Genomic DNA, 22197 nt, shown 5'->3' on the forward strand with positions numbered 1-22197 from the left:
GAAAATTTTCTCGAACGTTGCCTAGAAACCTCCTCATTGACAACTATAGTGACATTGATAATATGCTACTTCATATACAAACTTTTGGTTATGCTACAGTTGTAGCAAAGAAATAAGAATACAATAATTTAATCAATTGCAAGTATCGCAATGTAATAATCACAACTTTCTAGATAGCTCCCCTGGTTAGTGTGTGACTCTTGATGGTTTATTTATGACCAGTCATACTGTTCAGTTGAGGCGGCATTGATCATTAACATAAAACAAAATTTCTGTATTTTCCTGAACTCTAAAAACAAAGGCCGAATCATACACTTTGCTGATAAAAAAGTTCTTGCCTTGCAATTTAAGAGCAATGGTATGCACATCATTTATGCGTGCGTCTATACAATGCGCTGCACTTCGAAGGCACATAATAAACTCAGGTAGAAAACAAAAAATATTTCGACATAATAAACTCAGGTAGAAAACAAAAAAAATCAACATAATAAACTCAGGCTTCTAAACAAAAAAATCTAACAAGCTATACCTATCGAAAAAGACATTATCACGTGTTCTAGTGATGCTTAAGTCTCAGTTACAATGCGCTGAATTTCGAAGACAGCCTCAATAAACTGATGTAGAAAAAAATCCAAGAAGTAATTGGACGTAATCACGTCCATAAAAATATAATACGAAGTGAAATCAGCCTAAAGCTTATTTCACATATATTTCAGCTTAAAGCAATTTCTATCCCTAATAATAACATAATATAATAATATAATTTAGTAGTGTGAAATAAGCTTTAATGTAATCAAGTAGAATACAAAAAAAAATTCTAACAAATAAATGAATCGAAAAATTAAGGCGATTTTCAACACACTGCATAGCTCACGGACGGACTCTCACATATAATGCACTTCAATTCAAAGGCAACTTTAATGTAATTAAATAGGAAACAAAATAAACAAGTAATTATTATTGGATGTGAATAATTGTATCAAAGCAGCCTTAACCAGGTACAAACCAAAAAAATAAAAAATTTCAAACAATGTTTGTGAATAGTTGTGCATAGAAAAAATAAGAATTTTCAACACTATGCTATGTTATAGATTTTAAGAAGTAAGATTCCGAAGTCTCTAAATCTAAATAAAATTCAGAGTTCCCACTTTATGATATCCTCTCACATTTATCTACTCCTGTATTCTAAACTAAACACTAACAATAAAAAGGTTTTTACTTACAAGTATTTTTAGTTATAGACATGGAATCTACTTTAACATCTTAAATAATTATTATTAGACACTTTTTTATTATTAATTGACTATACAACATAGCAGTGGTAATTATTTGAAATTACCTTAAAAGTAATGGTTTCATAAATACCGTATAATGATTGTGATGAAAATATGACAGTCTTGCTCTACATTTACTGTAGTTTGCTCAGGAAAACGAGCAAATGTATCTCAGTAGACATGTAATTTGGTTTTATATTATGTAGTGTTTCACAAACTGTTATACAGTGTCCACTCCACTCCTAACAATACTTATGACGGAGATTAGGTTAAGATCTATATTTTGTACTTTGACTTTGCTCAGACTTTACTTAGCGTTAAAACGAGACAGATTCATGTCTGACTCTGAGGCTGAGCTCTATAAAGCGTGCTTTGAGTTCACTCTGACTTAAGGCGAGATAGACGTATACCAGTGATGTACCGCTGTCTTGTTTTAACAGTGCCTTAGTTAAAGCTGAGCAAAGTCGAAGTGTGCTCAATTTAGTGCTTTACAAGTGCATCACCGCTGTTGGTCACCAAAGTTAACCTTTAACAAAATAGTTGTTTGACACTATTTCTTCTGGTCAATTGTACATGCATGTTACATGTCCACTCAGATACAGAATATAGGCCTGCAGATGAGCGTATTCATAAATCCGCAATATTTGAAAATTATAAATGTGATGACCAGTAGAAATACTTTCTAATGTAAGCTCAAGTAATTCACTCTGTAAGTAATTTTTACTACAGAAACTATAGTGGAAAATTTATATTTGCCCTTAACACTATACAGTATCTTATTAGTTAAGGTATGATTCCGAACCACGCTGCACGCAGCAGCGCTGCCGCAACAGTGCTGTCACCAGCTGTAACTGTCCTGTCACGGGACTACTGGTCCCCATACCATCTCTATAAGCTTATATAACATTACATTCCGAGCTAGGCAGCATCAATGTTCCGCTACATTGCTGCCGCGACATTGCTGGCTAGCTCGGAATGTAATGTCATATAAGCTTATAGAGATTGTATGGGGACCAGTAGTGCCGCGACAGGACTCACCACCAGCACTGTTGCGGCAGCGCTGCTGCGTGCAGCGTGGTTCGGAATCATACCTTTAATTTAATTATATTGTACAAAATAAACCACGGTACTGTTGTACGAGCTTCGCTTTAGACAACATTGACCCTAAATATGAAGAAATACAGCAATTTATTGAATACACATGAAAAACATGGTTAATGAGATTAAATATTGGACCTTAAACATTTATAACATACTTTATATAGATGGGATCATTTGTGTTGACTTGACAGTGATTCCTATATCTTCAAGCTCAATATACTCCTGTATTATTCACTTCACTATTAAGTATTAACCACTCACTATTTGTTGATTAAGTTTTTCACTTGAATAACACTAATAATGAACTTGATTGGGTAAATAGCTGTCCTTTCAGCTATGTGTTTGAATGCACTTCCACTTAGTCTTCTTGCACCTACTTGCACAAGCTGCTATCGAATTTCACATAAAAAGTCCGTCTTGATACACTATTCAACTCAGGTTGCTATCACAACAAACACATTACTTATCTAAATAAATAAAACCAGAAATTAAGAGATTTTGAAATGACAATTTTTTTAAGAAATCGTCCTATGACTAATCAATTCGTTTTTAAATTAATTAACATAACAAACATCTTTGAATTAATCGGCAAATTTTCACCTTGTAAGGGTTTATAAAATGTTTAGTTTTACAAAAGAATAATGTGCCAAAAAGAAAATGTTAAATATATTTAAATGGCAGTGAGTAAACTTATTAAACAGAAAAGACTATTTAAAATTGAGTTAACATAAATATGCATCTAATAATAAAGTTAATATGCTATAGGACTTCTTAACTGTAGTCCGCGACAAGTCGGGATGGCAATCGGGGTGGGAACGCTTCACACACCTAGGCATCCCTACGCCTTATACCCCGATTGGCATCTCGACCTATCGCGTACTATAGGTAACATTTATTGTTAACATGACAATCTTATGACCAAAAGAGGCTTCTTGTGCGAAAAATACAATAAAGATTATCCAGGAGCCCTATTCGCTATGATGTTCAAATTTTTACACTCCTAACTTTGATTTATGAGGAACAAACTTGACAGTTCCTGTATGAGTTGTTGATACTTCAAAGCATTCATTACACAAACTGCAGAGCCATAACTCACATAAACTTTGTGGAGTTACCTACCTCTAAATTTATAGGCGGCAATCGTATCGAAAGTGGGCTATGTCCCTTAGATTTATCTGTTAAAAATTAATCAACTTAAGATGTAAGGTCACAGAGGATCGTCCAGTACACTTCAACAATCACAACAATTGAAGACCTTTTCCGAAAAACAGCACATGCCATAAAACATTTTCTTTCAGGGAAGCTTGCAAACTGTCGAAAATCGTCTAATATTATGTAGCCTAATACGATTTTTACGGCACACTTGAACATATGCCCTGATATTATTTTATCTAAACTTATATTATTAGTAACACCTGATAATATTTTATTTATTTCTTGGCATCACAATCTCTTCTTCGGGCAGAGTGTACCCGCTGCTGAAGGCCTCACAGTTGTTGATAACAATCATGGCCAGCTTTTTGATCCTTTGGTATGGCGCCGGATGACGTAGTATTGCGTATAACAACTCTACCCCACCTTCCACCTCTACCAAGCTGCAGTATTTGGATGCTGGAATGTTCAATGTTAACATTATTATGCGTCCAAATTAAGAATAGAAAAGCAAAGACCTGTCTTTTTTATCTAACTTTATGCTACTACTTGTCAGCTATGGGGGTGGTCGAAGTCCTGACGGCCCAATTTTGGCACTAGGACATGTGATACGCGTGCAATAGCATCAGTATTAACTCAAATGACAACTCTCATTTGGGCCAGTACTCAATACAAAATTGAAAATTAGTTTATTTACGAAGCTCGCATATGCCCAAACGGCTTAAAATTGGCACAGTGATAGGCGCGCAATAGCGTTACTATTAGCTCAAATGAGAACAATACTTACGGTAAACAGTGGTGAGGTTGGCCAAAGCCCAGACGGCCCAATGCTGGCACTGGGGAGTGTGATAAACGTGTAGTAAAGTCAATATTGGCTCGAAGGAGCGGTAGTTTATATTTCGCTCCGCTCTACGATCCCATCTTTCAATCGCTGCGGCTATGCGTTCTAGAACCACGGGCCGAGATGGCTCTTCCACGGTCCACGCTTCAGGGCCGTCGGATGCTATGTGGGCCAACACACCAGCTGCGTTGTAGCTGACCTGTTGACGTTATTAATGACTTTATTGTAAAAATATTCTGATTTCGCGACTCAAGCTGTAGCTGTAGTCTTATAGTGGAGACTTTTTTTTATTGCGCTATTTTTTTATAGCCTATCAGCTTGCACTTGGCGACAATTATGATTAAAACAGCGATGATGAGAACTAGGTAGGAGCAATCTTGTCTAGATGTTAATACAAAAGAAAAAGTTAAAATGGGCCGTGAGGGGTTAATTTTTACGCGTAATAGTAATAATTTATGTATCACTTAATTGGCATTCCCACCCAAAACTTCATAAAAGTTGAGAGGCTTTTCTTAAAATAAAAATAAAATACCTCAATGCCGTCGCTAGAAGAGTCTAGAAGCTGGTTGAACACATTCAGGAACAATTTATTCATGAGTTGTGGTCTCAGCGCAACTACTTCAGCCACATTTCCCAAGAGGCCCATCATGTTCCTGAGCAATTCCTCTTTGTCCGGGAAATTCTAAAAGAAAAACATATTATGGATAATCTCAAATAAAATAAAACCGGTCAAGTGCGAGTCGGACTCCCACATGAAGGGTGCCGTACTACTTATCGTACAAGTTTTTTTTTTGATATTTCAAAGCTCTCTGCAATCAGTCATTGGATAACTTTTATCAGATTTTTATGAGTGCATTCATATCGTACAAGATATACCTAACACTTTTATGTAGAATACTGCAAGTTAATGACGGGCTACGCCATCTGATATGTGATTTAGTAAATTAACTTTTGCGTGAGAATATTAGATTTTTTTTTATGTAACCTCACGGTTTTCGGATTTTTTCCTTTACTTGTGCTATAAGACCTACCTAAGTCAGTTGTACGCAATCTAACCTGACGGGTCTGAATCCAGTACTATCCTTTTCGGCGGGGAGGATTATTTGAGATAGCAATAACAACAACAAGAGACAAGAGCTGTCATTTTACTTTACAGATTGGGTAGAGAGATGAGAGAGTTGAGAAGTAGCCTTTGTTTTACCTTGAGGCAATCTAAGAAATAGTGCATGCCGTGGTTTGCCAGAAAACGCATGCAGTTTTGCGGAGTCTCATCAGTGACGTTCCACATAGTGGACCAGGCCACCTCCAGAACGTCGTCGCACAAGCGCCTATCAAGCCGGTCAGAGACCAGGAATAGCATTTTCTGTAACAATTTCAGAAGATACTTATTATTATACCCGTAATTTTCTGACAGCACTTACGACTGGAGGCACAGGATGCGATGCGGCGCCGCACCGCAAAGATTTCACCGTATCAGCGGGCACAGGAGCGGTGCGGCGCCGCAACGTTGTTGTCGCAGGCGCCGTAGCAGCGTTGGACAGTGTCTTTCCTTGTGACGCATAAACAACTGAGCGGTGCCGCTCCGACGTCGCAACGCATTCACCCCTCCCCGCCTCGTCTCGGTGGTTGCAAGTCCGGTGCGGCGCCGGAGCGCATAGTGTGACATGCCACAGATATTTCTATGTAAGTCGACGCAGCGACACCGCTCCGGCGCCGCAACGCATCGTGTGCCCCCGCTCTTACGGACACTGCGTTTCCACTGATGCTGAGATGGGCCGAGTGGAGCGGAGCGGATCGTGAGTTAAATTTATTTAACATGTGTTAGAACTAATTAATATATTATTATGTATGTTTATTACATTCTGATGCAGTTATCTAATGAATTAAATCAGCTAATATTTAAAAACAATAGTCTTTATGATTTTTATTTATTAATCGCGTACATAATAATTGAAAGTAAAAAATAAAAAATAGGGAGTAGGTAGGTTATCTTGATTCATGTCGCAAGACTAATAATATCGTGGGTAGCAGTCGCTAGAATAATATCACGTGCGAATCAGCGTTCACGTCAGTCACTGCCGGCGAACAGCGGCAGACTAACTGATTGGTTGAGCGCGCTCCCGCCCCGCAGACCATCAGAAGGGCTAAGCTTACAGCGGCTTACCTATAGTAGTAAGTAGGTATAGTTTGCCTTGAAGTGATTAGTTTTGCAATTTTGTTAATTTATTTTGCAACTAGCTTATGCTCGCGACTTCGTCCGCGTGGACTTCAAAATTTCAAAACCCTATTTCACCCCCTTAGGAGTTGAATTTTCAAAAATCCTTTCTTAGCGGATGCCTATGTCATAATAGCTATCTGCATGCCAAATTTCAGCCCGATCCGTCCAGTAGTTTGAGCTGTGCGTTGATAGATCAGTCAGTCAGTCAGTCAGTCATTCAGTCAGTCAGTCACCTTTTCCTTTTATATATATAGATAATAGAATAATCAGCGTAATGTTATAGCAATATTTCAGAGGGGACTCTATTAGGCCTTTCTCCATACAAACGCATTCCGCTCTTTTCTTCGTGGATAATGACTATAGAGAATTTTTTTTCAAGAAAATCTAGGTCAAATTAATACGTGGCCTATAATTTCTTTTTTTCCAAAACATAATCACTAAAAGAAATGTGACAACCCAAAAAGCTGTAAAAAAACCTGTTTTAGCCGCCATGTTAAGACGACTATCAGACGCCGTGATAAGTTTTTAACAATAAAGAAAATGATAGAAGCATATAGATACACTTTTCCTCTAAATTTTGATATAAGAATTTTTGAGATCTGTCCAGTTTTGACGAAGGAATTAGCGGAATACGAAACATCTTTTGGTCATAGTTTAGTAGGTAAAATCAGCCTGAGCTGCAGTTGTCCCTTTCGCACTTTACGGGGGTAGGTCGGGCGCAGCGTGACGACAATAACTTCTTCGAATTCCTTGGGACTAGAGTCTCCTCTTAATGCACATGTGGCAATTTGGCTCACTAGTTTGTATGATAAATCATTCCATCAATCATTGGCATAACGACTTGTTGCGAACTATACATAGATACATTAACGAAGTTCAAAGTACAAGTAGTCAAAGCCGGTCCTTTCCATCGCAAGCGTTCTTTGATTCGCGGCAAAAACAGCCAATCGTCGCCGCGCGTTGGCTCACTGCGAGTGCGGTGCGTTCTGCTTGTGGCAGACTATTTATAGTTTTTAGTAAGAATAACATGCGACGGCTTGTTAGTGAATACCCAGCTTAAGGCGCCGTTCTATTGTCATCGCTCGTGCGATGATGCGTGCGTCCGACGAAAATGATCGAGCGTCCCGTGTGTTCAAACAAACTGTGTTTTACTGAATGTCCTATTGAAGATCGCGCGATCATGCGATGCGTTCATATTGTATTTCATCGCACTGTTATAAATTAATAATTTTAACATGACGTGTTAATTCGCTGCTTCAGCATTTCAATTTATATAAAGCGAACAATCCGCGAGGCGGCGAGGCAGTCCACATTTCCATATTGAATAGTTAACACTGAAACTACTGTATTCGCGTGAAGTAAAAGTTCCGTGTGTGTGAATTTCCAAATTAAATTCGTTGGACATTTCTTGTGGTTTTTTTTTCAAAAGACTGTCGAAGCGGACCTCCTAACAATTGGTGTCAGAAGTGGGATGCTAAGAAGGTTCACGCAAGAGGACCCTTAGCATCCAAAGAATCCTGAGGTCATCGCAGTCGTGATCGACGATAAGCCTCGCCCCCAGGGTTGAGCCCGCATCACAACCACTAAGCACCGGTTCTACTCAAGATCGACGATAAGTCTCAGCCTGCCAGACTGAGCCCGCATCTCACACGAAGAACGCGAATATCCTGGACTCACTCAAAAACATCAGTGAAATAAATTTTAAGCCTTCAAAATTACGAAATACAATTTCTTCAATATCTTCAGAAACCTACTCGATATCGTCGCCGCGTGAAATACGAGACGCATTCCGTACAGTTCAAAGCCTTCACGTGTCGCAAACGCATCGACCTAATTTAACTTTCAGTGCAGTGACATCAAAGTGAAAACCTTTTTGTGAAAAATAAATCGTGATGTTTGCCGTTATCCTGTAAGTAGTTTATATTAATTTTGTATAAAAAGCGTAAATTGTCTAAATTGTATATTTTCGTACTGTATTTTAAATTTAAATCCTTTTTTTTTCTCTCCATATCTCAGTTTCAGTAATCAAAAATGAGTTTAAAGTCAGAAAGTTCGGACGCAAAAGTGACTCTCTCTATACTCACTAAATTCGTAAGGTCTTATGATGGGAATCGGGAAACTCTTGCCGCGTTCCTAACTAACTGCGATAACGCAATTAGTTTAGCTGCTCCCGACCAGCAAAATATCTTATGTAAATATATAATCTCCCAACTTGAGGGCAAAGCTCAATTAGCCTGCAGCCTTAAAAATTTCAATAATTGGGATGAATTAAAATCATATTTAAAAAGCACGTTTGGCGAGAAAAAACACTCGTCCCATCTGCTACTTGATCTCCAAAACTGTAAACAGGGCCAGTCCGAAAGTGTGACACAATATTCTATCAGACTCGAAGCATGCCTAACTCGACTTCAAGCTGATATTCAAAATTCATGCACTGATCGTAATCTCCTTCTAGGCAAAATCACAGCTATGGAAGAACTCGCCTTAAGCTTATTCCAATTAGGTCTTAACCCTAATATTTCTAATATTGTCCGCTGCAGAAACCCTTCGACACTTAATGAAGCAATTTCTCTAGCAGTCGAAGAAGAAAAAATTTTCAAACTTGTAAAAATTACTCAACCAAAACATCCAACTAAATTTTGTTCCTTATGTAAGAAGACCAATCATAGTTTCTCAGAGTGCTTTAAGAAAAGGCGCGAATTTACACAGAGATCATCTTTCCATATTCCTCCCGCTAACCCTCAATATTCTGCAGAAACAAGTCAAAGTTCATCAAAGGACTCAAATTTCGTCAAAACCTGTGCCTATTGTAAACACAAAGGACATCTTATCTCAGAATGTCGTAAGCGCCAATATAATAATAATCAGCGTCGGATGAACTCTCATCCTCCGTCAGGTCCCTCTCATAGTAACAGTGCTAATGTTAACATGTATGAATACTCTGAATCCTTAAATGAAGTGACGAATAGTTACGTCCCTGAATCAAAAAACTTAAACTGATTTCGGATGCGTGCCTGCCGAAATCAACAATCCAAAATGGCACTCGAACTACTAAATCCTTTTATACTAATTCTCCCAAATCGTTTATATCTCGGCAATCGCTACATGACTGTCCGAGTCACACTGAATCTTATACCAAATCTTTTATATCCCGGCAATCACCAAAAGACTGCCAAAATATCGCTGAATCATATCCTAAATCCTCACTGATTCCTACAAAATCGAATACAAAGCATTCCAAAGAAGATTGCTCAAATAATACTATATCTCATTCTAATTCTTATACTAGCTCTTATACTACAAAATCCTTTAAATCTCAGTTTCCTTCAAAGGATCAACTGAGTCTTACAAACTCTAAAGTCATTCAAAATGACCCCCAAAGCGACGCAAGCAAAAGCTCATTGCCTCTTAAAGACGTCCCAATCTTCGAAACAAGCACCCTGAAAAAGTTGGTGTCCTTACCTCATGCATTTTTACAAATAGAATGTAATAAAAAACCTCTCTGTTTCTTAGTTGACACAGGCGCAAGTGTCAGCATTATTAAGCGCTCGTGTTTACCAGCAGAGCCCCAATTGTCTCAAGAAATTATAAAACTCAAAGGCATAAACGATATTGATTCCTATAGCGAAACTTTAGGAACAGTTGTGCTTAACCTTATTATAAACGACCACACCATTTCTTTTAAATTCCACGTCATAACTGACGCTCTGAATCTGGAATCAGACGGTATCTTAGGTACCGATTTTCTACATTTTTTCCATACTAATATCGATTATAATACTAAATCCCTTACTATCTCAAATTACACTTTACCAATTCATTATTCGAGCCCTAGATATATAATACCGGCTCGCTCCGAAGCTATTGTTGAATGCACTGTCTCAAATGACAAGTTCGAGTTACGTCATTTAAAAGACGCACTCATATTAGATCACTCTATATCCGAAGGTGTATATATAGCAAACTGTATAGTAAGTTTGAAGCCTAATTATAAAGTCAATGTCTCTGTTTTAAATACCACTGAATCTCAAATAGAAATCCAAGACTTCAAGGTTCATTTAACTCCTATAGACTTCTCTGAACTACGCCAAGTGTCTCAATCCCCCGAAATTGTCAACCACGTTTCTAATTCTTCATCAAATCGACTCGATCGTGTTCTAAGTCTTATAAGACACTCACATCTTAACGATGAGGAGAGAAAAGTTCTCTCAGAGTGCTGTTCTGAATACTCTGATATATTTTATCTCGAAGGAGATACTCTAACTCATACTAACGCTATTCAACACTCTATTGACACGGGTAATAGCTCTCCTATTAATGTTAAATCTTACCGTTTTCCCGAATGTCATAAAAACGAAGTCGATTCCCAAATCCAGAAAATGCTACAACAGAAAATTATAAAACCGTCTATCTCTCCATGGAATGCTCCCGTTTGGGTGGTTCCCAAAAAAATGGACGCATCCGGGAAAAAGAAATGGCGAATAGTTATCGACTACCGCCGCCTCAATGACGTCACTGTATCCGAAGTATATCCTATTCCCTTGATCACAGATATCCTAGATCAACTAGGTCATTCCAAATATTTTAGCACACTGGACTTAGTCTCCGGTTTCCATCAAATTCCGCTGAATCCTTCAGATGCACCTAAAACTGGCTTTACTGTAGTCAACACAAATGGTTCAGCAGGCCACTACGAATTCACTAGGATGCCGTTTGGACTTAAGAACGCTCCCAGTACTTTTCAACGTCTTATGAACACAGTGTTATCAGGTCTTCAAGGTTTACATTGCTATGTCTATTTAGATGACTGTATCATCTATAGTGCAGATCTCAAATCACATTGTGAAAAACTGAAAATGGTATTCAACCGTTTCAGAGATTATAATCTCAAATTACAACCGGATAAATGTGAATTCCTTAGAAAGGAAGTCACCTATCTAGGTCACATTATAACGGATAAAGGTGTCTCTCCAAACCCAGAAAAAATTAAATCAGTCTGTGATTTCCCAATTCCTAAAAATCCTAAAGAAGTAAAATCATTCCTCGGTCTCGTTGGTTATTACCGCCGATTTATTGACAATTTCTCCAAGATCACAAAACCTCTAACATCTTTACTCAAGAAGGATGTCACTTTTCATTGGTCTATAGAACAGGACCAAGCTTTTAACCTCCTGAAGGAAAAGTTAACCTCAGCTCCTCTTCTCCAATACCCTGATTTTTCTCAACCATTTATCGTTACCACAGACGCCAGCAACTACGCCGTTGGCGCAGTGCTATCTCAAGGCCCTGTCGGCAAGGACAAACCAATAGCCTATGCTTCTAGAACCTTAAACAAACAAGAAGGAAATTACTCGACCACAGAAAAGGAGTTAGTTTCTATTTTATTCGCCGTTAAAACTTTCCGACCATATCTCTACGGCACTAAATTCAAAATCGTAACAGATCATCGGCCCTTAGTATGGCTCTTCAACGTCAAAGATCCTGGTTCCAAACTCGTCCGTTGGCGCCTCAAACTTGAGGAATACGATTACGAGATTATTTACAAACCTGGAAAATTAAATTCAAATGCAGACGCTCTGTCTCGCATCCCAATTCATGCTATAAATACAGATAATCTTACTAAGCTTTCCTACGAGGCATATTTTAAGAAACAACTTACAAACTCTTTACCAGATTCTAACACAAAAATTGAAGAACACTCACAAGCTTTACATCTTTCCAAATGCAAAATTATTGCATGCCCCGTTTCTCTAGATTTCGACAACTCAATGCCACATTGTGAGGAATTATTATCTCAGATAACCGACACCGCTTCATTGTTAGAAGCCGAACGTGAACAATGTTCGGTAAGGTCAGTTACAAAAAATAATAAAACATATTATTTTCTTTTTACCAAGGTTCATCATTACGATGAGACAACTTTTCGCTCCATTTACGACACTTTGATGATGCTTCGTGATGAACTTATATCACATCACCCTAGCATTGATGAAATAGCTATCTCCGATTTCTCTGAACCTTTTACTAAATTATCCTATACCAAAATTTATAATATGATTTCCTACGTATTTCATAACACTGATATCAAAATACATATTTATAAAAATCAAATAATATTTCCAACTCCAGCTGAAGTTCCTACAATTCTCAAAGAGAATCACGACACTCCCATAGCAGGACATCCTGGTGTGAATAGGATGTATAGTCGAATTAAAGCCTCATACTACTGGAAAGGAATGAGAACTGACATAGAACGCTATGTGAAGTCTTGCAAACTATGCCAAGTTAACAAACCTTTACGAGCTTGCAATAAAGCTCCTATGGTTATTACATCCACGAGCACAAAGCCTTTTGAACGATTAGCTCTGGACATAGTTGGTGTCTTACCTGAAGCAGGTTTCCAAAAGTTCAAGTTCATACTGACTCTGCAAGATGATCTTACCAAATTCCTATGTGTCTATCCTATGATTTCTTCAACAAGTGAAGAAGTAGCCCGTAATCTGGTCCACTTTATGTCCTTATTCGCTATTCCTAAAATGATCCTTACTGATCAAGCCATGACTTTTACATCAGAACTGTTTAAACAAGTTACCGATATTTTCAAAATCAAACCCTTACTTTCTAGCCCTTACCATCCCCAAACTAACGGTGCGCTGGAACGCAGCCACGCTACTCTTAAAGAATACCTAAAATCCTTTGTAAACGAAAATCAAAATGATTGGCATTGCTACCTAGCAACAGCTGTTCTCGCGTATAATACAACTCCTCATACTACTACTCAATTTACTCCGTTTGAACTTCTGTTTGGACAGAAACCAACCCTTCCTAATTCTCTCTACGACACAGATAATAATGTTACATACCACGAGTATGTCCGTGCGCTTCAGTATAGAATGAAAGTAAGCCGCGAAAAAGCTTTAGAGTATATTAGATCAAGTAAAGAATCTTCAAAACAAATCTATGATTCAAGTTCTAATCCTAACATAGAATATAAAGTTGGTGACATGGTATATTTAAAATACCATCACAGACTTCGTAAAGCCTTATCTCCAATATGGAAAGGCCCTTACAAAATCGTTAAAATAAATGGAAAACATAATGTTACTTTATTAATAAATAGAAAACATGTTAAGTATCATACTAATTTAATTAAGCTCGCTGTAACTTAAGCTTATCATTCTTTTCAGATTTTTCTCCTACGTCTCGTCTGAGCCAATGATTACACCCATAACGCATAGCCCTGGAATATATTTCGACCCCATTACAAAAATTTATTTCTACAATGATTATTGGAGAGTAATCACGCATCTCAACACCGTCTCATTGGAACCACAGCTTGACAAAGTTGACCGGTTGATTGTTAAAACCTCTCTAGTTTGTGCTAAGTTGCAACCAGAAGAGTACTCTAGCTGCAAAAATGTTTTTAGTCCAATTGAAGTACTTCTAGAATCCAATTATCTCAAGGCTCAATCTCTATCTCATATTATCTCAAGCGAAAATCCTGCTAGATTCAAAAGATCTTTAGAATTTGGTGGTGAAATCCTTAAGTTTTTCTTTGGCACTTTAGATGCTGAAGATGCCCGAAAATATGATGCTGCAATTAGCTCTTGTCAGAGATCTGAATCTGAGATATTTCATTTAATGAAAGATAATATTCATATAGTTAAGTCGTCTATTAATACTTTTAATTCTACTATTTCTAGGTTAAATCAAAATGAGATAAAGTTAAACTCTCAGATTAATAAATTAAACGATATATTGTCTTATGTTACTAGTGATAATGAAAAATTAATGTATTTAACTAGATTTAATAGCTTAGTTAATATAATCGAAAGCTCTTTACTAGCTATCTCAAATTTTCTCGATACTGTAATAAACGCAATTTTGTTTTCAAAAGTTAATGTTCTACATCCTTCTGTTCTAAGTCCTGTAAAACTGTATGATGAACTGTCTAAACACAGAAACTCAATCAATAAAGGTTTAGATTTTCCTGTAGCACTAAGTATCGAAAATATACATACCATTATAGATATATCTAAGTTAGTCTCCTATTTCTATAACAATAAGATAGTATTTGTAATACAGATCCCTCTTGTCTCTCCCGTTAAATATAACGTCTATAAAACAATCCCGCTTCCGACTCCTCACTACGAAGGACAATCCAAAAGTTTTGCCTTAATCAAGCCTACTAAACCCTATTTAGCTATAACTGACGATAGATTAAATTACGTATTATTAGATACTTTAAGAGATTGTACTATTTTAAATAGTGAAAATTCCATCTGTAAATTAGAGTCAATTTATTCTGTAAATTCGAATCCTTCATGCGAGACAAAACTTTTAACTGAAGTGACTCTATCTTTACCAAGGGAATGTGAACCGAAAATCCTATATGGTCTTATTGACATATGGCATAAATTAAAAAATAATCAATGGATATTTGTACAGTCAAAAACAAGCAAACTAACTATCAATTGTAATGATAACTTTAAGGATTATTCTATATCTGGCACTGGAATATTAAAACTGAACAAAGGTTGCATTGGTTACTTTAAAACGATTCAATTTATACCTTCTACCATTTCAAATTTAACTATTGATAATAATAACTTTAATATTAATTTTGATATAACTAATGATAACTGCTGCAACCAAGAGATTATTAACAAAACGATTCCTCTTCTATCACCTATTAACCTAAGTAATATTAATTTAGATTCCTTAAAAAATTCGATAAACCAATTCAACGATCTTGAGTTGCAAATCAACAGGATCCAAGAGGAATCTCATTTTATAAAATATAGCTCGTATTACTCTGCTTTTACTTATATAATTATTTCGTTAATTTTTCTATTTTTATGTTATAAGATTGTCAAATGTTTTAAACAACGTAATTGCAACGAATTCTGCATCCAAATTTTTTACCAATGTAATCGCAAAAAGATTTCGCATAAAGAAAACAAAATCCAAAGTTCTATTGAAATGTCACAGATAACAGATGATGAAGATAACGCATCTGTAGACCTTCGAAATCTTAGTGCATCCAAAAGAAATCTTACAAATAATTAAATTATGTAGAATATTTTACCATTTCTCTCCTTTTCCTTTTCTTTTTTTTTACTACGCTTTATTTTAAATTAAAGCTTCGTTTAAAGGGGGGAAATGTTATAAATTAATAATTTTAACATGACGTGTTAATTCGCTGCTTCAGCATTTCAATTTATATAAAGCGAACAATCCGCGAGGCGGCGAGGCAGTCCACATTTCCATATTGAATAGTTAACACTGAAACTACTGTATTCGCGTGAAGTAAAAGTTCCGTGTGTGTGAATTTCCAAATTAAATTCGTTGGACATTTCTTGTGGTTTTTTTTTCAAAAGACTGTCGAAGCGGACCTCCTAACAGCACGATGAAATCGCATCGCATCATCGCACGAGCGATGACAATAGGACGGCGCCTTGGACTCAAATATTTTATTTACCTTTACCACAATATTATGTGTTAGTAACAGTCTTATCCTATGTTAGTATTAGTAGAGAATATAATATTCAAAATAAAAAAATACGGAGTAATGAGTATAACACTTTAAAATATATTCGTTTTAGAGAGTGAGCACTGCGATATGGTGAATTACGCTGCGTTTTAAAATACGTAAATTTGAATTTAAATCTATTAAAATCCGGTGCGGAGTCAATTTCGCAGTGCGCGCGCTTCTATGTACATAGTTCTATAGTTCACAGATTTTGCGAGACAAAAATGTACGGAAATTTACTACCATTTTTACCAAAAAATGTACGGTAATTTACCACCATTTTTACCAAAAAATTTACGGAAATTAATGACTATTTTATGGATAAAAATATTACAATATAATTGATTTTTAAAAACCTAAATCCACGCGTACAAAGTCGCGGTCATTGTCTAGTAACCAATATTAATAATAGCAGCAAAACTTTTTGTTTAAGGTATGGAAAATGAAATTCAAATGTATTGCGCAACACCCTATACAAATTACTACAGCTACTTTGGATTGGATGAAGTGCGTAAAGAGCCTAATAAGCAGAGCTTTTTCCTTTATTTTGATATACAATTTCGCGAGGAAAAACATTTTTTCAATGTCACTGATGCTTATGTAGAAAGGAACAGTAATATCTTTTAAATAACAATAATTATTTTCACATAACATAATTAATTAATAAATATAGAAGAGTTCTATCGAGTCCAAAATCCAGATTGCCCGAGCTAAAGAGCGCGCGAGCGAAAACACTCGCATCACTGCGTGTTAGAAATCATAAAAACCTTTCGTGTTTTTCGCCAGCTTTAATTTATATATATTTTTTTAAAATAATACGAATATTACATACAGACTACAGAGACATTCATAGGACAAGTCGCATGTGAGCCAATACATTAAAGATATTTGAGCACTTGTAATACTTTATTTGAATAAATAAAAGTCTATACTATGCTACCCACTAAATAGTTCGATAAAACACTCAAAATCAAAGTTATTTTCCTGACACCACCTGCACATTGAAATCCGATTAGTCTACGCGAGCCGTACTTTCGTATGTAATATTGTTACTAACCTCTATAGCGTCATGATGGCCGAGCAAACGTTTCTGTCTGCCATCTACATGACATGCTAAAGAGTTCAGGAGATAGATAGCAATCCGTTGCACGAACCCATCATGAGTCCCGTCGACGACGCCGCTCAACAGAAGCCGTACTACGCGTTCGTATGCAAACAGCTGAAACGTAAAGAAGAAGTTATAAAAATATAACTAAAATTAGAGAGAGATAAGATAACTAAACTAAGCTTTTTAGGCTCATTCCCTCACAGCTTAGAAGTGCCACAGCATCATGTTTGACGAGTTGGGACTTGGAGTTCAATGAAAGCAATATCTGTATTTGGTACCTACAATATCAAGTCACTATCTAAACAGCACATGGATCTCCACAATTTAGGACCCCGCCAGCACCCCTGCAGCATCATTCCTAAAGCTGCAGGGGTACTGCATGCTGCAATCAGGAATGAGGAGTTGGGACTTGAAGTTCAGTCATAAAGTTGTTGCTTGGTACTTATAATATTAATTTAACCTCAACAGTTCCTGAATCTTCATAACTCAGTAACCCTGCAGCATCAGGATTGATGAGTTTTGTTTGTTTGATATTTCAAAGCTATCTGCAATCAGTCATTGAAGTGAGTTGGAACTTGAAGTTCAATAATAAAGTCTATGCTTGACTTCTGAAATATTATTTCGCTATCAAGCCATCAACAGTTCTTGAGCCCTAATCCTTTAGGAGTGTTTTACATCACAGCCCACAGGGTTGAGAACCTGTGACTTTAATCACGAAGTTGTTACTTGGCACCTACAATATCAATTCACCATCAAAAATACCCGAATCCTCACGCAAGTCAAGTAACTTCCACTCACCACATCTCTCGGGATCTTGAATTGGCATAGTGTCAGGCAACCATTCCGCATCAAGGTCTCGTCTTCGAGGTGAGCCTCCATGCCATCCAGCAGCGCAATTATGATGCGTTTCTTCAGCTTTATCCCAATGCGATTCTTTTCTCTTCCTTTCATTATATAGAATAGGATGGCACTGAAAGGAAACTCACACTAAAGTCCACAGTCTACAAAGACAACGGTAGTTTGTCAATGGATATGTCGGCAGAGCAATCTTGTGGGGTCACGGAGATATCAGGAGAACCAGCAGAAGTCAGCAGAACAAACTTTGACTATATTGCTTAGTCATAGATCAGTCAGTCAGGCATAGCAACTTTTTTTTACTGGGGTAATATGGGGAAATCGAAAACCATAGGAGATACAGGGAAACTGTCTTAGAAAGCCTTAGGTGTTTTTTTGTAAAAACAATTTTGGCATAGTCAATTTTTGGACAAGCGCAAGTTGTCCTTGAAAATAAATGAAATTGCATCTTTTTTATAGCCATATTCCTCATTGCTGAGGGTCGTACTCGTAACTCCTTTCCATTAATCACATAATGGCAGGAGATGGCTTGGGATAATAATGTTTCCAGATCCTTCCACAATTTCTTTGATGCCGATCAACTAAAAAAGTTTTATGTAAGAATCATTTCATAACTTAAATTTGATCAACTTTTCCCAATTTTTTTCCCATTTCCCATTACAAACAAACGAATCTTTCCTCTTTATTTGGTTGGTGCTTCGGGCGTGATGGCCCAAGGGAGACACAGGTTTGAATATTTGTTTACAAGACTCAAGTAATGTCCAAGTAATAGTTTTTAATTACACAGTTTACACTAAATATACTTACATAAATGTGCAAAATTATTATTTAAAGATTTATTACTTATAGTTCAGAAGAAACTTGTTTTACCTGCAAGAAATTTGTATGTGCTTTTCTTCAACATGTGTTTCCATAGCATCAAGCACTACACACAGTGTGCGACTGGCGTAAGCAGTGTATCTTTCAGTGCTACGGAACTTATAATACAAGTCATTGAGAACTCGCGTTAATATTCCGGGCCGCTCTATATAAACCTCAGCAGCTGTTAGGAGTTGATCCTCATTGGAGTCTCCCGTAATCTGTCAAAGAGTAATGAGGTGATCCATATTAAGAGTGAAGAAATGACTTGCATATGAACACAGACTTCTTATTAGTACCTATAGGTACAGACACAGAGAACTCACTCTGCAAAGTCTTTAGACAACTAGTGCCACAATTCATCTTGCACACCACTGCAATCTAAAGTTTAACATACTTCTTTTTCTATCATGTAAACTGTTATCTCTTACATCTCTCTCTCTCTCTTCATAAGTTTGAAGGTGCCGTTGCCGTGCAATAATGGGAGCCGTCGGCGGCTGATGCCAGCGTAGGTACTATCTTGGGCGAGCCTAGCCTGACAATGTACAGCTCAAAATGCTGGGTGTAGTTGAAATTTTGCATATATAGGTTTATTCTATAATGGGAATCCTGCTAAAAAAGGTTTTACAGAACTTCCACCCGAGTGAAGTGTTTAGCGTTTTTTTTAAAGCTGGTGAGTTGGTAAGGCAGGTTGAAGTACCTAGGGTAGTAGGGTAGTAGAGAGTCAAAGGAATGACTTTTGAAATATTTTGTTAAGTGGGTATTAAGAACTCTAATGAAAAATACAAGAATTCAGAAAGTTTTTGTGTAAAATGGTTTAACAACTTTCATTAGTTTCTAAAATTATTTTTTACTAGATGATGCCCGCGCCTTCGTGGATCTGCGTCTTACCTGCAGTCAAACGTCAGCGTGGATTTAGGTTTTTTAAAGTCCCGTAGGAACTATGCCTATGTCCATCCCCGGGATGTAAGCTAACTCTGTACCAAATTTCATCAAAATCGGTTAAACTGTTGGGCCGTGAAAAGCTAGCAGACAGACAGACACACTTTCGCATTTATAATATTAGTATGGATTACGTAATGAAAATTATTTACTTAGGCAAGTTTTTTTTTAAGTTAGTGTACTTACTACTTTTGCTGGGATGTCATGCCTCTTGCATGCACCATACTGGGTTCCATATAAGCCCAAGAACTGTAGTGGCTTGTTGACTCGGCTCACAAGCCCTGGTATGTCACACCGGACCTGAGCAACCTGAGCATCCTCCATTGACTCAGATGTGCTCTCTTCAGTGAGGGCTGGGACAGCAGAGCCAGTCCCAGCTAAGTTTGTACCGGATATATCCAATGATTCTAAATGAATCAAACTTGTTACTAAGCCAGCCAAAACCTCATTGGGTCTGGCGAATTTGCCGAACTGCTCATTGGCATAAGATATGTCTAGGTGTATTAGCAAGTGCAGCTTTTTTATCCAATCCACTATTGCTTTCGACCATGAAACATTGTGAAGCACGAGATATCTTAAATTTTTCATCTCACATAAAGTCCAGGTTGTGGCCGAGGTTGGGAAGTCGAACAATTCTAGATGTGTAAGATGACATAGTGGTTTCGTGAGCAGAATGGGACAAAGTGGAGACCCTCTGCACTGGACGGACAGCTGGCGCAACTTCGGTGCGTTGATCGCGTTGTAGCGCTGCCGGTACCCATTCGTCCTGTCGAACGTGATAACGTCTCTGTTGAATGGCCCTAGTTTAAGGCTCACCAGATTCTCACTATTTCTACTTAGCAAATCCAGCCACTCATTGGATAGGTTATCGCATTGCAGCAATTCCAACCTCCTGGGCTTGTGCTCCAGCAAATATTGAACGCACTCAGTTGAGATTTTTGTATCCCGCAGGTACAGATTCTCCAAACGAGTTTGTGATGGGTCGCGGAACAACTTTGCGAAGTGATCGTCGACGCGTTTTTTCGTTTGATATACCTGCAATAATCTTTCAGAAATCTCTGCGGGTAATCTTATACATTTCAGGAGGGTCCAACAGCCATTTTCGAGGTCCCATTTTGTGTAAATATCTAAATTGTTACTGATGTATTCCAAAGACAAGTTTAGAAGGGTATCCGGAGAGTTATCGTACAGTGCAGAAATTTTTCGTTCCGACATTGTAAAAGCAGTACTAAATTTACATGTTAAAAATGTAAGGTAGTTTCGTGATCGGTGTCACCGTTTTACTTTGAGACGCAATAATGAAGAGCCTGTTGCCAGTGTATTTGTGTCCGCCTTCCAACAAGTGTATTCGACTATTTCGTAGACAGGAGTCTGGATTTTAGGATACTCAAATGATAAATTCTCACCAAATCACGGCACTGTTCACTTGTCCGAAAAATTTTCGCAATGTGATGTGCAAGATGCAAGCGATTTTTTTTCATGGAGTTGTGACTGCCGTTGGCACTTGGTAATGGCATGGCAGCTGAGTCTATACCATAGATTACAGTCGTCACGGGTAACATTGTAAACTTGGTAAGCCATTGAGTTTGTGAGTCCCAAAGAACTTGCATGTACTACTACATAGTACACCTAGAAGGCCTACTAACAAGGGCGGATCCAGCTTTGGTGCCAGGGGGGGGTCACATAGTCGTGGTCAAGTCACAACATCTCGACCTCTTGCGACAGGTCGAGTTGGTAATCGGGGTATGACGAGCGGGGGTTGGGAGGCGACGCCCCGCACACCCGCACGCAGGGCCGTCTTTAACCTATTGGAGGCCCTGGGCACATTAGAATAACGGGGCCCCTATGATCTTGACAGAGTAGGTAGGTACTATTTTCTTGGAATAGCCAAAGAAAGCAGATAAGTCACGTTCAAGACGTATTATAAATGCGAATGTTTCTATCTATCTGTTACCTTTTCAAAGTCCATATTCTAAATCAAAATTTGGTACTATTCAGAGATAGTTTACACTCGGAAACGGCTTTTTATCCCGGAACATCAAAGGGTTCTCACGGAAATTTTAAAAAACTAAATCTATGTGGACGAAGTTGCGGGCATTAACCAATATAAAGTAAAAGCGCGAGCGAAGCGAGCGCGAAATTTTTCATATATTTACGAAAAAATCATAAGGTAGCTACTAATATTATAAATGAGAAAGCGTGTCTATCTACTTATCTGTTACCATTTGACGGTCTATCTTTTTGACCAGGTACTACACAAAAAAAGCTTTCGTCCCGGAAACCTGCATACACTTTTTATGCGGAAAATCAAAGAGT

The 22197-nt window shown here is 37.5% G+C and overlaps 2 protein-coding genes across 2 annotated transcripts; one reads left to right on the plus strand and one right to left on the minus strand.

The window, feature by feature from the left end:
• Positions 1 to 2266: 2266 nt before the first annotated feature.
• Positions 2267 to 21566, minus strand: LOC117995488 (protein zer-1 homolog). The gene is made up of 8 exons (XM_034983496.2): positions 20068 to 21566; positions 18952 to 19160; positions 18025 to 18196; positions 17176 to 17337; positions 5570 to 5731; positions 4901 to 5050; positions 4315 to 4567; positions 2267 to 3986 (listed from the first exon to the last, which is right to left on the minus strand). Exons 1-8 carry the CDS (start codon positions 21094 to 21096, stop codon positions 3802 to 3804), a joined length of 2322 nt encoding a protein of 773 aa, XP_034839387.1. The 5' UTR covers positions 21097 to 21566; the 3' UTR covers positions 2267 to 3801.
• Positions 7809 to 15933, plus strand: LOC138404528 (uncharacterized). Its single transcript, XM_069508771.1, has 2 exons — positions 7809 to 8495; positions 13774 to 15933. The coding sequence occupies exons 1-2, from the start codon at positions 8479 to 8481 to the stop codon at positions 15653 to 15655; spliced, it is 1899 nt and encodes a 632-aa protein (XP_069364872.1). The 5' UTR covers positions 7809 to 8478; the 3' UTR covers positions 15656 to 15933.
• Positions 21567 to 22197: the final 631 nt, after the last annotated feature.

The sequence above is a fragment of the Maniola hyperantus genome, chromosome Z (genome assembly GCF_902806685.2).
Source record: "Maniola hyperantus chromosome Z, iAphHyp1.2, whole genome shotgun sequence".
NCBI classification, from domain to species: Eukaryota; Metazoa; Arthropoda; class Insecta; order Lepidoptera; family Nymphalidae; genus Maniola; species Maniola hyperantus.

What these genes read in the sequence shown, in the direction of transcription:
- LOC117995488 (XM_034983496.2), bottom strand. Translation starts at nt 21,096, where the DNA reads ATGTCGGAACGAAAAATTTCTGCACTGTACGATAACTCTCCGGATACC. An exon ending in ATGACATCCCAGCAAAAGTA is followed by an intron (nt 19,161 to 20,067) that starts GTAAGTACACTA and finishes ACTCTTTGACAG; the next exon opens with ATTACGGGAGACTCCAATGA. An exon ending in CAACCTCACCACTGTTTACC is followed by an intron (nt 3,987 to 4,314) that starts GTAAGTATTGTT and finishes TGAACATTCCAG; the next exon opens with CATCCAAATACTGCAGCTTG.